Below are 18,179 nucleotides of genomic sequence, written 5' to 3'. Positions count from 1 at the left end.
ATAGTTTATGCACCAGCAAACATTAAAGCATAAACATGGCAGCAACGCAGAAGCATAAACTGCCATAAAGACTGTACAGGAGTGATCACCTCTAGGTTTTATTATACAATATTTTTCAACATGTACATGATTTTTTTTTTTTTTAACATATACGGTTTGAGTTTAGAATCCAGAACAAAACATTGAACAATAAATTAATGAAAAATGAAAAAAGAAAAGCTGTAAAAATCCTAACATTTAATATTCATTCTATCAGTGGATTCCACTCAGTGAAACAGAACCATCCCATGTCCTAAGTTGGGTATATGTTTTCATTTTAAACCTTCATTTTGGGACTAGCTAGAGACATTACAACATCTACTAACACAGATTAAACATACTGCTCCTGTACAGGGAAATGCTGATGTTTTATTGTCCATTTTCCATCTTCGATTTGCAGCACTATAAAATAAAGGGCAATGAAAGTGCACCTTTTATTTCTACATTACTGGGGTCAAACCACAGTCTTGGCTCAGTGCTTTTTGTGCGTTGCCCCTGTGACAGAGTGCATATGTTGGATTTTCTAGGATATATACTGACAGCAAAGTGTGTTTCTTAAGAGCATGAATTGCCTCCTTTGCCACAAGTGTAGCACGACAGAATAACATCACATATTAGATGTAAAGTGAAAGAACAAAATTGTGTTGGACTCGAAAGAAAACAACCTCAGAGATGCCTGATTAAAAACAAAAGTTGCTCTAACTAACAGACTAAATTAAAAAGAGACACTTTCCCTTCCTTCTAGTCAATTATGAGGCATTTTAAATCCCCAGTTAGTCGGCAGGCAGAGAGGTTTGAGGCCCAGTATAGTTTTGCGTGAGGAAATCAAAATTGCGTCTAAAAATGTTAATATGGGCTATTTAAAAGTGACAACTCCACAGAAAGCCGCAGTACAGTATTATTTGCAGGTGTTCAATTACTTTCTCAGTGGTAAACCAATACTACAGAACAAAATATTTTGTTGTATTGGCACAAGTAGCATGCTTTTTCTTAAAAGTGTGCAGATTAAGGTCAAAACAACACTGTTCTTAGGAAATATGATTTCATATTATTGCATGGAGACTACTGGAGGTGCGTACTCTGCTGTGGGAGGCAGAAACTTTGATTTTTAAAAAAAAATGAAATGTGAGAGTGATGAATGAGTGCCTCAAAAATTTGAAATCTTGAATGATTCAGATAGAAATTCGAGGCTAACAACTTAAATCCATGTTGTGTCAGTTCATATAGAAATTTCTACAATCATTACAACAAATAAACACCAAAGGAAGCCACACCAGGCCTACAGCTCAGCACTCCCCCCAACAGGAAGGCCGATATCTGCTAAAACACTCTTACTTAGATCATCACAACTGCAATCACACACAAACACACACTTTACATCTACTAACGTCTCCACCTCCACTGTGCAGTCTCTTGAAATCAGTTCAGACCTGCTGAAAATTGTCCCTTCCCACTTTCCATTTTAAATCCAAAGTTTTTCATGCCATCAGGTGAGACTCCAATTGTTGAAACACTGTTTCTGAGGAGGATCTGCTGGTTTTATGTCAGCTCTCGGTCTCCCTCTCCTCCGTAAAGATAATTATTGGTTCCAGCTGGTTGGACGTACTCCTCGGTTTTGTCCCAGTCGGAGACCCAGCCTCCTCCTCCTCCTCCTCCTCCCACGCCTCCGCCTCCGTTGGGATCCGACCCCTGGTTCATGGCTCCGTAGCCGGCCCCGCCGCTCGTACGATACAGTTCCTCTGTCTCATTTGCGAGCTCGTCCTCGTCCAGGATGCCACATTTCTCATCGCTCAGCTGCTCTGGTTCGGCCCAGGCCTGTTTTTCTCCAGATGCGAAGATGCCTGCAGCACACAGACAATCAGCCAATCAGCTGCATGAATCAGTTACACAATCTGACCTTTAACAGAGCTGACAACAAATCTGCAGAACTTATCTATCTGAACTTCCACTATGGTTGCATTAAGAACAACACACAGACTGCTGTGTATTTCTTGCTGTGTGATAGACAGATATATGGACATACAGAATACACATAAGTATTAATTTATTAATACTGAAGACTTACAGTGAAGTATTAAATAAATATGAAAAAATATGCAGTGTGCAAAAAATACTTGCATATCTAAGATCTCAGTATCACAACTGTACTGTATCACAATATATTAATATAAATAGAAGAATATCTATACAAACATATGGGACTGTCTTGTTTTAAATGTTACTGAGTAGAGAAGAGGGTAAATACGCACCGTAGAATATAACACCTCCATAATGAACAAGTGAGGCAATAAGAAACACGCCCTGCCACTCCTCTCGCGTCTGTTAAGAAAGAATAAGAGAGAAAAATATATATAAGACAAGTTACATACATGAAAAATGGGTTTTGTTTGCTACTGTGACTTTAAAATATTCTAAAATTATAAACTTATTCAGAGTTTTTTCACGTGTTGTATTTTAGAACTGAGAACTCTGGTATATTGAGCTACTCTGTATTCTCTAAACTGATGTCATTTCCTCTTCAGTGACAGATTTCTGCTAAAATGACTCATGGAAATGTTCTAAAGGCCTCTCTGAGGAAGTGACACCTCTGCTGCTGTTGTTGACAGTTAACCGAAGATGACTCTAAGATCCTGCCAAAAAATAAATTAATTAAATGCGTCAGTATACAGCGTCACTCTTTATATGTGTACATGTCTATACTCTCACCTTATGCTTCGTCATGGCACCAACTATAAGTGGACACACCATCCCAGACAGAGTGCCCACACCGTTGGAGATGCCCATAAGGATACTTGCATATCGTGGAGCAATGTCCAGGTGGTTCACATTGAAACCTTACGAGGGATAACAAAACAAAAGATTAGATATCCACCAAATCTCCAAAATGCCGTAATGTTTTAAGGAACACATTGTGTTTCACCTGAAATGGCAAAACCAGAGAATCCCACAGCCAGGACCAGGAATGTAATGGCAACACCTTTAGTGTGAGAGAAACCAACCACCAGCAGCAGCGTCGCCTCCATCCCAAACCCTGATCCACAGCAGCATCACAAGCACAGAAGCAAACAAAGACTCACTTTAATACATTACACTTCAATCTAAGATCCATATTTAGCTGCAAGTTATTTTAGTCCATTCCTTTGTTTGCATAAGATGCAGCTGACAGGGCAGGTATCTCAAGTTGCTGAGTGATATGTACGGGACGCTGCATGCTTCTCCAGTTCACTTTGCTATCAGTTTATCTCTATGGAGCAAAAATAGCAAACAGATTCAGGGCTTCTGCTTTACAGTTAGTCATCACTTACCCCTAAAGCAGCAAATGTTTCCTCACACCAGTTCACATGTGGTTAATGCTGTAATTAGCTGCTGAGTGACTGTTTACACGACCATACGGTCTGACTGAAAAATGTCGAAAAGGCAGTAAAATGCTATTTTATACGCATTTTTATCCTACTTTCACAACAGCTTTGGCCTGTTAGCGAGTTAGCTATATCTCTAGTACATGCATGTGTTTCATTTTTGCAAGTGCAACTGTGCTTGCTCATCGTCTTCTCACCTCCGCAGTTCATAAGTTTTCTGACATTGGTGGTGGTCATGATGTGGTTGGAGCGCAGATAGTCGGCAAGCTGACCACCGATGGGCACGATGATGGTCATAACCAGATGGGGAAGTGCAGACACTATGCCCACCTTGATAGGAAAGAGAGGAAAAAAGTCAGATCTAAGCCCTGTGATGATGATCACTGAGATAAACATCGAGAGCAGACATTTGTGGAAGCTTTTGTTCCAACCCACTGCCCACATTTGGTTTCTGTTACCTTGCTAATCTCGAACCCAAACACCTCCTCGAAGTACGCAGGCTGGCTGATGAGGAGCAAGTAGAAGGTCCAGCTCCTGCAGAAATTTGCCACAATGATGGCGTACACCGGCATGGAGGTGAAAAAGGCCCTCCACGGTGTGTTGAACTTCTGTAAGAGCAACATGTGCAACCAGTTTTAGTGATTTTGCTCAGCATACATACACAGTTACTTACATAAAAATATGATCAGATAAATAGCTGATGATCCGTCCTTTTTCAGTAGAAACTAGAACAGATCAGTGAGAAAGTGGAACTTTCTTCGTTTTACTAGAATGTAAAGACAGAAGAGCAAAAATGACAACGGATGAGAAGTTTCTAAATCTATCAGCAGTGCTTTCATTGTTATAAACCGTTATCTGTTCTTCTGACTCAGCATGTTTGTTTACCATCTATGCACTCATCTTTAAAATATCTACATGATCTCATCCTTATTTAGGACTTTTGCAATGAACAAAAATAGTACCAGCATGCTGCAAACTATTCACTTGTATGAAAATGTCAGAACAAGCCACAACAATGTCTTTAACTTCAGCCACTATGATGTGGTTCAGTGGTTGAGGTATTTTGCAGCTGCATGCACTGACCGTGACTGTATGCTGGGCGGATTCGCCGATGCTTTCCTCAATGTACTTCCTCTCCTCGTCAGTGATGGTGGGGTGAACTGCCGGACTCTCATACGACACCAAGATCCAGAAACAGTACCATAAGACACCAAAAGTGCCTGTAGGTGGAGGTGGAGGTGGGGAGTTGTTTGGACAGAAATGGAAAAAAAGGAGCAATTTAAAACTGGAAGAAAGGCCAAAAAGAACAGATGTTTGGACTGTAGATGATTTGGTACAGAATTAAATGTTCGGTTCACTAATAATGTGTGTGAGGGGTCTGTTACCAATAGTCCATATCCCTTATTCACATTTTGGAAATGTTATTAAGCTATTTCTTTAGCCTACTTTTGACCCACTCTGTGTGTTTCTGGCGGTGGCCTTTTATGGTTTCCTGTGCTTGCAGTTTCAGTATGTGTCAGTCCCTACTGTGTTGCTGTTAACACAAGAATCATCCTTTAATGTATTTATAGTTACTGCAGATTCATGACTGTCAGTCTGCTATTAGCTTTATTGTGAAAACAGTTACACTGTATGTTGCTACAAATGTGCTGTAGTTTGGTACAAAAATCCTGCTTCAGTTTTTTTTAAACACATCAAATCAATATTCAGGCCACATTTCATGAATGCTGTAGATCTAAAGATCAAAGGTTTCTTACCGTAGACGTAGAAAACAGACGACCATCCTGAGTACTGCACGAGGATTCCAGCTAACGGCATGGCAATCACAGCACCGGCATAAGAACCTAAACAGGGAGGAAGACTGGGTTTAGGGTGGCACTTTAGGTTATTATAATCTGTTTCATTTATACATCACATATAAATTTGCCACCTGTGTTGTCACTCAAGCCAATTGTCTATAAAATGGCAAAAAAACAAAACAACTGTTAAAACAGCCATAACAATTTACCAAAAGTTCAGTTTGCCAAGTGTCTAAAATAAACACAAAGGGTGCTGCAATGTGGTGGTGTTGACAATAATAATATGTAAAAAAAAATATCTACATTGATACCATACTAATAATACCTATATGTAAATATAAGTATTATTACTGGGTGTTATTATTATATTTCAAATAATCCAAGATCAATAGCAATCTGGGTGACACGCAAACATAGTTGGTGCTGGTTGTTACCCACCATGAGAAGTGAAAAAGATGAGGTGGAAAAGGGTGTAATTAGATATCTACTATCACAGTGTGGCTTCTGCTGGCACACAAAAACATCAGGAAGTGACGGATATGAGTCTTCCCACAGTTGAAAAAAGTTGTTAAACAATTGTACTAATATTGTTATATTGACTAATTTGGGCCACAGTTATCATGTAGCAATTATAGTCATACTAAAAGTAAATAGTAAACGTAATATTATCATGGCAGCCCCAACTCAAAGGTATTTATATAGATAGATGTAATTAAATGTAGAACAAGGAAAACAGGAACTCCTCAGATTTGTTGGTTGAAAAAAAAATTGCAGCTACATGAAGCAACATGTATTGCACAGTGGTAATGGACATCCATTATTGAAAGGCTTGGTGACCATGGACTCACCGCAGAAGGCTGTTGTGGCCAGACGACTTCTCTCAAGAGGGGGCGCCCATTTTGCCCAAATACCATGACAGGCAGGATATGAAACCCCCTGGGGGATTTGAAGTTAAAGGCAGGAATTTAGACCGTGACAAATAGTCTGAAGATGCATTATGTAAATAGAGATCTGTCTCATCGCAGTTTTTTTCTATTTGAGTAAAGCACCTCCACAAGTCCTTGAAACACCCTGACAATGATAACACAGCCAAAGTGCATCCGTGCTGCTGTGGGGATGAGCATGTTCAGGCAAGATGTGGCCACTATAGCAAAGCCAAACACTCTGAGAAAGAAGACCGAGAGAAAGTTAACATTCAATATGCTGTATAGGAAGGGTTGCAAACAATAAATACGCAATAAGGTGGATAAACAGACCTGTTTGCTGCAAACTTTTGGCAAATGAAGCCTCCAGGGATTTGAGTGACTATGTATCCCCAGAAGAAGGAACCATGGATCATTCCCACTGTTTCTGGATCCCAGTCGAACTGTGCTTTCTGTTTGGACAGACAGTAAGACATGAGAATCTGTAATATGGTGTCAAACAGAGCAGAGACTCTATGATGCTGGATATTAGGTTAGGTTGGATAACCAGCAGCTTACATGAAGGAAGAACCAGGACAGCAAGTGTCATGGTCCACCACTGACACCTACTGAACACTCTCCAGTATTCCTCCACAACTCTTAAACCTTTAACTCTGATGACTAACCCACTTTGTTTGACCTGCAAATTAGAATTTCCACCTCCAAAACTGCTTTAAACTTGCAAAACAGTTAGTATGAGGAAAGGCCTCTCCCTGACTCATGTACACTGTTGTCTAAGATATGACCGGACGCTTTAGCATTAAGGCTTCCCTTGGGATGAATTCACCTGTCTCACAGCAGACATTTTGATCCGTCATAACAGGAAAAGCTCGGCATTAAAACATTTGATAGAGGAGAGGTACAGTCTTGTTGCAGGATCTTGTGCTGTCATGGCTTTTACTGAAACACTTGATGGGATGGAGGTCTGGTGGATGAAACATGCTTCATCTGTGCTTTTTCTGGCATGAAAAACAGCCAAAAAAACCATAACTCACCACTATGACCTCCTTGTTGTCTCTGTAGATGGTGTGGCTGTTGACCATGCTGACGATGGCCACACCCAGGTTACATCTGATACCGAAGGAGATGCAGAAACCAATGCCGGAGAGGATGGCGATGATGTAGCGCCTGGGCAGGCCGAAGCATGTGCAGTCCACCACGGGCATCTCCTTCTCCTCCACCAGCTCCGGCCGGCCCTCAGCCGACAGTTCGATGGTCTCGCCATTTTCCTGTTTCTTCTCAAGAGCTCTGTGAGGAAGAGATCGGAAAATCCAAAAATGACTATTATAATTTGGCTTCAAGTCGCTTTTTTAGTATACATGCACTAAGAAAATCTGCTCTCTGAAAAAAAAATATTTTCGCTTGTGATAGTTTTATATGAATTTCTGGGCTGCCTAACAGTTAAACCTTGTCTTTCTAACATTACATAGCAACTTTTGACCTCTCAATATAGTTTGCCACAGAAAAAACCTTGACAATGCACATCAAAACGTCCTCTAATGCAAACCATTTCAGAAACCCCTCTCAAATAGTCGAAGTGAAGAGTTTACTGACTCATTTCAGATTAACTTCTCAACAGTAACAGGAAGTGGTTCAACTTCGAACACTTATTTAGCCCTCCAGAAAGGTTAGAGTTCATGTTTTGTTTACTTTTTGACTTCTATATTGTTGATTTTCTTTCAGACGAATCAGTTTGTCTGTGAGCCTGAGGTTTTCCAAACTCCTGCTGCCACAGTGAAAACAGATCCGGCTCTGAAGACCTCACTGACTGACAGCTTGGCTAGATAAAAGTGCAAAGGTCCGGATGTTCAGCCAGTTTTTCTCGCTGTCGGTCCGACAAGTAACTGCAGCACCATAACAAGAGACAGTCAGCACAGTTGTCTGTTTGTCTCCCAAAGCTAAGGCTCGGCTGGAAAAGCTTTGACTTCTGATGTCTTTTCAAGGTGTTAATGTATTGAGAAGTTTTGTTGGCAGATCTCCTGACAGAACCCGCCAACAGCGAGGGAAACAACGCGAATAAAAGACAGAAACTCGTGCTCCTCTTCTCCTTTCAGACAAAGCTATGGAGAAACCGTGACCTCTGCCCGCCTCTAACAAGCATCAAATATGTATCCAAAGGCAGCAGTCATTTATTAAACATGACATATGCAATGCTGAGTTCTCACATCACACTGGAGCTCTGCAGCTCCAGCTGTTGGAGCACAGAGCTGCTTTCATATTTCACCTTTATTTATTATACACAGTTAGGTTTTCACACATATGTACAAAAGCTGAAAACAAATATTCCAATAGCCTCTGTCTGGTAAATGTGATTTACAGCTAAATTGTACACACAGTACTCTGTTATACTTGAGCCAAATGCATCAGTCAACTCAGCTTTTAGCCAAACTGCAACAGTAGAGCTTGGAGTAGAGGGTTGGAGTGTATTTTCTAGACTATTTTTTATTTGGCAGCTGGTTGTAATGACACGGGGAGTTGAAATGAACCACATTTAAGTGTATCATGATTCTTATCTGATTCTGTATTATGATTCTTATTAAGACTCTTATCATCAGGGTGCCCCATTAATAACAGTCACTCACAGTGACCATTGTGAATATTTATCATGGCCGGGATGACAGTCTCTAACTACAAGCCTGGATATTGTAAACCATACAGCTGCTTATGCAGATTAGTATCTTATGAATATATGAAATCTGGCAAACATCAGTTCCCCTGTGAAAAACACACTGAAAGAACTCAATTACAGCAACAGCAAAGCAATAAAAAAAGGCCAATACAGTCAAATGCCAAAAAGGTTGATTATACTGTTTTCATGTGTTTAGTGTGTGTCTACCAGTCAGAGTCAAGCTTAGAATTAGTAAAATTAATAGGCATATTTTATAATATACCTCCAGCTCTGAATACCTCATCCATTATTTTATATGTCACTTTGGTAAATGCACTGTAGAAATCTAAGTTTATGGAAAAACCACAATAATCTTACATTAGTTTTCTGTTTTTCTTTTTAGAAAATGTATAGAAATGTCCATAAAATTACAGAAATAATCTGTAAATGAACAACCCAACAGCTTTTAATACTAAATTCTCTCTCTCTTTCTTGCAACACTATTTGTTTTCCTGCCTTCTGAAATTACACACAGATCTAGATAAAAACGATAATAATCATCTGTAATTAAATATGTAGACCTTAATATAAAGGTTTAAGCCCATACTGTCAATTTAAAGTTTTCCTCTGAATTTTAACAGTTATATTTATGTGAAACTTTGCATTCAATCTCAGTAATCTAGATACAAATTAAACAAAACCTGTCATCACATATAACATAATGCATTGACTTTTATTTTGAAAGAGTAAAAAGATGCACAGGTCTCCAGGTTGAATCTTTCAGGCATGTTGCTCCTCCAGCTTATATTGTCTCCACACTCTTACTGTTGGATATTTCCTTAAGGCATTCATTGAAAATAAGTTTTCGGTGTCAGTCTCCACTTTTTGTTGGAATTTTTTTAGTTGTTGAGAGCTTTGTAGAATTATTTGTGGAGAATTGGTTGCGGTCTAAGTTTATCTTAATTATAGTCGGTTCAGCAGAGATGTAATATGTTCATTCAAAGCTCTAAAAAGTCATTCAAAGGATCTATTCCCACCACTGAATTAAATGCATGGTTGCAAAAAGTCAAATTTAAGGATTTAGGTAAAGCTTTTAAGTTACCAACATTATTTTCGAAGGTTTGGGTTGACATGATGAGGTTGGTAGTTGCCTCAACTTAATATGGTTGTGCATTTTAAACTCAAACTCTTGCATTAGTTTATTTGAAACTAAATTCAAGTTGAAGTAACTTAATGAATTTGGAGATGATAATTGAAAGCGGAGAGACAGATAATCATAAATCATCGATTTTAAACACACACCTCAGATTCCTTTACATTTCGACCAAAAAATGTGTCATTCTTAGATACTGAATAGCATTAAGAAGCCTTTGTTCATGCATGCTGTCGGCTCACCAGGTTAATCCTGCCAGTTGTGTCATCACACTGTCCACTCAGCAAAGCTTACAGCAGCAGATCTTGCAGCTGTCCAGGTGTATAAAATGTGTTTCAGGTGACGATTTTTATTTTTAAAAAAAGACATGGATTCTAAGATATCAAGTCACAAAAAGAGAAGCTCCAACAGCAGAATCCCTGCAAACAAACCAACAGAGATGAGGAAACAACAGCTCCACAATTATAAAACATACATGCTCTGTTAGTTACTGTAAGCAGGGGTTCCAACAATCTTCAACACTGATCAAGTATTAATGATTCTCACTGTTAAATTATTTATATCTCTGGCTCTCTTGGACTATTTTTGTCTGGGCGGGCCTCTCGCTTCATTCTTCCTGTCTCCTCTTCATCTTTAACCCTGCCTTTTACCGTCAGCTCCCCTGACTCACGCAGAGTCTCACACACAATTCACAACATTTCTTTCGTCCTCGACACCAATTTATTTCCCTGCATCTGAACTGTGTCCATGTGGAGTTTTCTTCCTCTGCAATACAGCGATTTTTTACCACATTTTCTTGATCGTATCAGTTGACTTTTCATGACTGACCCCGAGTTAAGGAAAATCCGTTGTAATCCTTCCAAGCTAGCTGACCTTCTCCTAGTCGCTCTCACACCACGAGGACAGATCTGGGTGCAGCAAATCTGGGGGGGCAGCTTCACCTCAGTGAGATCAAGCACAGTTTTGAATCTTAACCATACATAAGAATGTTGATTTCATATTGCCCTTGCTGTTCATGGAGTAGACTTGGTTGTCTCTTCAGGTTAATCTCTTAATTCATATGTCAAGGACAAATGTCAGGGCAGTTCAGCAGCTCGGAATCATTGATTGGATAAGAGATGAGTCAAAAAACTGGTGTTTGAAAGATTGAAAAGCCTCAGCACTGTACCTACTGAACACAAAATGTTAGAATATCTATTGTAAACTGCTACAAACATCGTAACATAACAAAATAAGTACATTTTGAACATCATTTGCAGAATTTAACTGCAAAGTTATTGCTCTTGAGGTAACAAAAATGCCAAATCATGCACTGAACAAGCTATTTTTCTCTCATATCCTGCTCACATGTCAGTCCTAATGGTTTTCTCCTCTGATCCGGACTGTTAATCATATAAACATTAGAGAGGAGATTTCATTCAAGAAGCCCAATAAACAAGAGATTTAAAATAGAATGGATGAATGACAGGAGGGGACTATCAGTTGGTTGTACATCAGTGAAATCATGTTCACAGCAGCTGATAGGTGGCTGCTGTGTGATCTTGATCTAAACTAGAATTCCAGATAAAATAACTGAAAAAGATGGGAGATGGGAAAACAGAGTTGGGCAGAGCAACAGAGGCAGCTCCATTCCTTCACAACAAAACGCACAACAACAGATTTTTTTACGCAGAAACCATCTGCCTGCTCCTCTCTCTATGCGCCCCCGTTGGGGACGTTGCGTGCCATTGCGCGTTACGCACAGCAGCGACGCACCTTGGGAGCACCTGAGAGCACGTGCGCTTCACGGAACCGATAGCTGCGCGCTCTCCGGCCTTATCCTGCCTGTCAGATGCCCTGAGGAAGGTAGGTAGGAAGGAAGGAAGGTGGGGAGGAGGAGGAGGGGGAAGGGACGCAATGACGAGCTATCGGGCTACTTAGAGGAAGAGAGACAAGTGTCCAAGGTGTACGGCCTGCAGGGATTTACGTGGGCCGACAGCTTGGACGAGGAGAGGCTATTTCTGGAGAGGATTTAAGTGTTTAGACTCTGCATCAAATCCCGAGAGAAAGAAAGGGGAGTCCATCAATACCTTTTTTTTTTTTTTGCTTTCAGATCACTAGCCAGGCTCTTCACACCTCGCAACCTCACACACTATGCACAAGTGCATTTTGGATTTATTTTTTGCAGCTTGCTGTCAATAGGACCAATAAGAGACATGGAAGTTTTTAAAAAGCCAAACTGAAATGCTTCATTATGTCCAAAAATGTCAGGTTTTCTTGCGTGATCTGACCTTGACCCATCACAGGTTTCCTCCCTGACAATGCAAAGACGCTGGAGCCTTCACTTAATGACAGTTTTCCTTGAGTTGCTTTCCAACAATGAAGTGTGTGACAAAATAAAAGCCTCTCAGGCCTCCTCTACACTAAACACACAGTTACGTCTTGGAGGAATAAGCATATCACATTATCAAAGTAATTCATAGAAACATAATGTCTGATTGTTCATTCCACAAGATAAAAGTGTGACAAGTCTCCTGTGATATAACAATGTGACAGCACTGCAGGCAAGCTCGGAGAAATGGATCCACTTATTGATCCAACGCTTCATCTTACACTGACAGAACAGTTTGTGCCTGATATGAAACTTAATTCAGCTTTATTTTTTTTACTCCTCAGAAGCAAATGAGGATAATTTACTCAGCATTGCGTGCGAAAGAGACTGTAGAGATTACTTTTAGGTTCCAGAGGAAATACTTCTATACGCCTGCAGTGCCTCACAAAGTGACTGTGGAGGCAGATGTGGCAGGTTATCCAGGATCATGGACACCTTGATCTTTTCTTTAGCTCCTACCTTCTCAAATGACGAATGCTCCAATTAGAGCAGCAACTAAAGGTGCAATTCTCCTCCAGCTGCTCAGATTATCTGTGACTTTAACTTTATTTTTAACATTTAAGTGCAGCCTGCTGTTCTCTGGTTGTATCTGGACCCACAGGGGTTTTACATACCCGTATATTTTCCCGAGAGTCTTGGCTGCCACGGCCTTAAACCTGTCCGGCCGGATCTCCATCCTCACGACTCCAGGACCGGACCGATGTACAGTCTTTGCGCGCTCCTGACTGCGCGCACACCCTTCTCCTCGGCTCCTTACGCCTCGTTCTTCTCACTCACATAAAAAAAAAAAAAAAAAAAAAAAAAAAAAAAAAGATTTCACTCGGTCACCAGGCTCCTTAACCCGCGGTGCAACAGAATCTACAGTCAGCGGCTCAGATTGTCCAGAGATTTAGTTCACTTCAAGTGCCTTTGTGTAAAATCATCATCTTTCAGCTCCACTTTCCCAGAGTCCTTGAGGTCCAAACGAACTTCTTCACACTCTTTGGTGTCCGTAAAGGTTCGCAGTGCGCCGCTGGCAACTTTCGACAGGATTCATGGCCAAACGGTGTCTCTGGCCGTGGTCCTGAAAACAGATTACTGCTCCCTGCGCGCTAATCTCTCCAAGTGTGTGTAGTGAGTGGAAGGTAGCATGTCACTTCCTTCCCCGCAGCCCGGCGTTTTAAGCACCGACTCTCCAAGCGGCGGCTATTCTGGGAGCGCACAGAGCCTTGAATGGAGAGATTTGGAGTAAATAGTGTCCGATCGAAGCATATTAACAGACCTCCCAGGTATTTGGAGGACGAGATGGGTGTGGACTATTGGTTATTTGAGCTTTCAAGGCCACAAATTCGATTTAAAAAGACCATAGATGTGCAGAAAAAACTAAAAGTAAAAGGAAAAAAAAAGATGATGATTTCTGGAGATGAGGCAGGTTCCAGATTTTGTGGTTCTACTTTGTTGTGCGTTGATCTCAGCGTCTCCTGTGCGTCGCGGCAGCGGCAGCAGAGCTACATAATGCATCAACACTGCCTACACTTAGATATGGGTGTGAGAGCTGGTCAATACATTTACTTTATAACTTTAATTTAGGACATGTGGCTGGAGAAGCTAAATAAAAAGAACAAACAGCAGGTATTCTTTCTTTGAGGACATGTGGATATGAAGCACAAAGGACAGTCAATATAATTGTAAATTATGAATGCCCAGTTTATAAAGAACGCAGAGTTTAAGGATATTGCTGTCATTATGCGTGTGGACACAGTTACTCAGGTGCTGTACTTAAGTATAAATTTGAGGCACTTCTACCTCACTTGAGTCTTTTTCTTTTACATCTCAGTAAAATAACTTTTTGCTTCACTTACAGCTTTAGTTACTCTAATAATCATGATTTTTGCACAAATAAAAACAGATGTTTTGTCATTAATTAAACTACACTTCCATTTTAGTGCAGCTGAGACCATAGTCCATTAATCAGTGAGTCAACTGACAGAAAATTGACAACTGTTCTGATAATCACTTCTAGCACTCATGGCATTTTTCTCTATTTTAGAATTTTTACAAACCAAACAATCAATTAATTACTGGAGAAAAAAAATCAGCGGATGAATGAAAATCATTATGAGGTGCATTTGAATGCAATGTCAAAATTATCTTCAGCTACACGAGCTGCTTTTACCTTAAGATAAGATAAAGTAAGATAAAACTTTTTTAATCTCAAAGGAAATTCTTGACTAATGCATGCAATATTAATTTTATACTTTGATGCATAACAGCATAGCATAATAGCTGCATTTGGTATTTTTACTTTTAATATAATAATACACACTTTAACTCAAGTTATATACTTTCAATGCAGGACTTTCACTGTCTGCTAGTATTCCTTTTATTCCACCAAGGGGTGCTTTTTTTTACTTTTTTAAAATCTAAAATCATCACTGTAGGAAAAAATATGAATAATTAAACCAGTGATTGATGTATTCCATTTAGCTGCTTTGGGTTTATGATGGATCACTGTCAAGCTTTATAGGTGAGAGATGAAAGCACAGGCAAGTCATGTTTGTAGTCAAAAAGGATCTATAGCTATTGGACTTCGATATGATGATAATTTGAAGACAATGCCTTCAAATTGGAACAGTTTTTCTTAATTGTAAAGCCTCACAGTCATATAAGAAGTAGCAAGAGAAAAGGAGAAAGTCAGACTCCACATTAATTTGTTGTTTTATTTTTAACAAAACAGGCACAAACACTGACTTTAATCTGAAAATCTGCATATCTCTTAAATTATTAAGCTATGAACTATGTGTTTTGCTTAAATAGGTTACATCTTAGCTATGGTGCTGTAAATATTGATCAGAAAAGCAGAAATCTGAAAGACAACATGTCATTTGTGACTGTAAAGTTTATTTTCTACTGAAAAGGTGGCTGGTATTAGATAAGATGCAGTAAAGTTCCAGTTAAATGGAGCTAACAAACAGTGACTGCAGTTCATATATATGACTGTAAATGTTATGAATGTTTAAGATAGATATGAAGGTTAAAGGCAGTGAGGAGACGATACAATAACTGACAGATTTGGTGGTTTCAGTTCTCCTGTAAACCTGTCACCAAATGCTACTGACAAAGTTCTTTTCTTCTGTGTTTTTCTACAGTTTTCAGCTAAAATCAAAAGTAGTCTGATATGTATTGATACTAGAAAACAACAATCACATTCAAATAACAGCTACGTCTCCTTTACTGTGATTCAAAAACCTGACTGTGCTACCGATAACTTCCTATATCAGATAAAGCTCTTCTCCAGGTCCTTAGCTGATATAGTCCTCAGAGAGTGAGAGGAGAGGAAGAGGGGAGGGAAGGGCATGGCTGAGGGAGGAGGGGACAGACTGGGTGGGACAGAAATGATGGACGGAGTGTTTGAGAGCGAACCATAACCTGCTTTATGCACATCCATCACACTGGAGCCTGGAGAGGCGTGGAAAAACACAGCGGGAGGGTCCATCGGGTCTGTGGTTAATTCTGTGGACAGAGATGCAAGAAAGTTGAAACTTGAAGTGATTTTTTATAAATGTAAAAGCTGTTTTCAGCTCATAGGACACACATGATTGAGCAGAGCACACTATAAAGTTGTACACAGAAGCAGAAAATGACACATTTCTACTAGATCTTTAGTAATACTGGACTTTTTTTGTTGTCTGTTTAGTCTACTAGAGAACTGGGGACGTTCTGACCCTAGTAGGTCAATGAACCTGATCACAGACACATCATGAGCTCAGTCATGCTATCTCTAACTGTCTAACAGAAGAGTAAAAGATTTTTTTTTTTAAAAACTTGCTATTTTTAGCATGCACTTATCGACTGACACTGCACCACTTTGACTGATAAAAGAAGTATCTTCTTTTTGATTTCATTAAACAACTACTAGAGCTGATGGCAGTAATGTCTGAGATTTTTCAGCTCAAATTAGAACAGATAAAAATAGGGAAAGAGTGATTTAATTGTTTATTACTCCGTGGGGGAGTTATGTGGCAATCTGCGCTGGTTTGTTTGTTCGCAACAATATTCAAAAATGGACAAACAGATTTGGATGAAATTTTCAGGGAAGGTCAGAAATGACACAAAGACCAAGTGATTACATGTTGGCAGTGATGCGGCTTATAGTCTGGATCCACGATTTCTGTATCACTGATAACGGCACGGAGTCATTGGAATTATGACAAGTGAACACTACGTCAGCTGCCTGCTGATGATCACATGATTGTAATCCTACTATAAATCGACCGCCGGGGACTTATCGGGACTTATCCATCAGAAATTATACAACGACTGAGCAGCCTTGGTGGAGTACTGTGTTCTCTGAGTGCTTTTCTAGTTGATGGTTGTATTTCTGCATTCAAAACCTTTGAACTGAATAACATTTGTATTGTTTATTACTGGCATCTTCTGTCATAGCAGTCTGTCGTGGCGACCATGACTGTTTCATTTAGGACTCATCAGATTCCTTCACGCAGCTCTGTCCTTACCCTGCCGCTGCCAGGAACTCCTAGACCATTTCATGAAACAGCTTGTAAATTATTTGAGAACTGCTAGCTTTTGCTGGACTAGCAGCACATTCTTGGTAGATAAAGGCATTATCAGTAGCAAGGACAAGCAAAGGCAAACTGACTCCAGTATCTGTTGCAGTGACAGACCCTCTTCTTCTGTAAATAAAGTCATCAAATCAAATAAAGCTCATTATATGCATTTAAAGAAAATTCTTCCGAAGTTTGCTATCTGAAGGTTTGTGCCACTACTCTCTATTTAGTCACAAGGCTTCAGATGAAGGCTCTTGTCAGCTGGTCTAGACCCTGAAATCAACATTATCCTGACAGCAAAAGTATATTTGCAGCCTAGATAATATCCAGAAAGCAGAATAAAAGATAAAATGGAGCTGTCATGAGCCAAACTGTTGGGGTTGACCGGTAAGAGGGACAGTGAAATAGAAGTGTGAAGGGTTCAGGCAGAGGACAGTTAGCCGCTGGATGAATCCCCATCACTTCAACCTTCACTTCGTCTTATTCTGATGTTTGCTCAGCTAAGCTCATATTTCCAATTTCCAGTTGAATTAATCAATATAGTACCTGGGTAACTGGAACAAAACTGGTGCGTATGGAGCTAAAAATGTACTGATATATAGGTCAATATTCTTTACATATGTATACATACAACATGCTCAGATGTGAAAGGTGCTCTGCTACATGTGCTGCAGACAGTGCTGAGAGGATCGAAAACAATGAAGTTGGAGCCACTCAGCTGGACGTGATGATGTTTCTAAATTACCTCAACCATCCCTTTTCTTCTTTCATGTTCTGAAAATGCAAATTAGTGCCACACAGTTTCCCCAAGTGTGACTCGATAACAATGAAGCTCTCTACCTGGGTCGTCGTTCAGCTCGGTGTGCAGGTACTGCTGTTTGGTGTAGAACCTGTTGTAGATACAGTAAACTGCAGCCATCAGAGTGAAGGTCCCCATGGCAGCGGCGATGAACAGACCTACTTTGCCATTATCTTTGTCTACATGAGCATCTGTGGAGGCACAAACGAAATGAACATTACAAACTTCAAATTCTTCACAGAAAAATCCCAGAAATTTAACAGATAAACTCTGCTATTCCGAAAGAGCAGCTATTACAATAACTATCATAAGGTTCATTCACCCAAACTACATCAGAGTAAATAACAAATAAAAGCGTCACATTTGACGGGTCTTAAGATGCACGTCATTTTTGATCCAATTTTATTATTTTTTTTACAACACCAGAGAAATACAAGCTAATTTTTAAATATGGTCATTTGTGAGCACATGTCCTGTGACAAGCTGTGATGCATTGCAGATTCTTGCAGCAAAAACATTTATTTTATGAGGTGCAATTTTTG

At 39.8% G+C, this 18,179-nt stretch overlaps 1 protein-coding gene across 1 annotated transcript; it reads right to left on the bottom strand.

The window, feature by feature from the left end:
- Window positions 1–85: 85 nt before the first annotated feature.
- Window positions 86–13,733, bottom strand: LOC111582627 (vesicular glutamate transporter 1-like). Its single transcript, XM_023291415.3, has 13 exons — window positions 12,906–13,733; window positions 7,155–7,407; window positions 6,454–6,572; window positions 6,247–6,361; window positions 6,046–6,133; window positions 5,156–5,242; window positions 4,482–4,618; window positions 3,857–4,006; window positions 3,596–3,728; window positions 2,960–3,070; window positions 2,746–2,873; window positions 2,289–2,358; window positions 86–1,880 (listed from the first exon to the last, which is right to left on the bottom strand). Exons 1-13 carry the CDS (start codon window positions 12,965–12,967, stop codon window positions 1,579–1,581), a joined length of 1,755 nt encoding a protein of 584 aa, XP_023147183.1. The 5' UTR covers window positions 12,968–13,733; the 3' UTR covers window positions 86–1,578.
- Window positions 13,734–18,179: the final 4,446 nt, after the last annotated feature.

This window comes from Amphiprion ocellaris, chromosome 18 (assembly GCF_022539595.1).
Source record: "Amphiprion ocellaris isolate individual 3 ecotype Okinawa chromosome 18, ASM2253959v1, whole genome shotgun sequence".
NCBI lineage: Eukaryota > Metazoa > Chordata > Actinopteri > Pomacentridae > Amphiprion > Amphiprion ocellaris.
Note: the sequence above shows the minus strand (reverse complement) of the source record. Positions and strands in the feature narration are given on the sequence as shown.

What these genes read in the sequence shown, in the direction of transcription:
- LOC111582627 (XM_023291415.3), bottom strand. Translation starts at nt 12,967, where the DNA reads ATGGAGATCCGGCCGGACAGGTTTAAGGCCGTGGCAGCCAAGACTCTC. An exon ending in CTCTGGTTTTGCCATTTCAG is followed by an intron (nt 2,874 to 2,959) that starts GTGAAACACAAT and finishes ATCCCTCGTAAG; the next exon opens with GTTTCAATGTGAACCACCTG. An exon ending in GTGCCATGACGAAGCATAAG is followed by an intron (nt 2,359 to 2,745) that starts GTGAGAGTATAG and finishes CTTTCTTAACAG; the next exon opens with ACGCGAGAGGAGTGGCAGGG.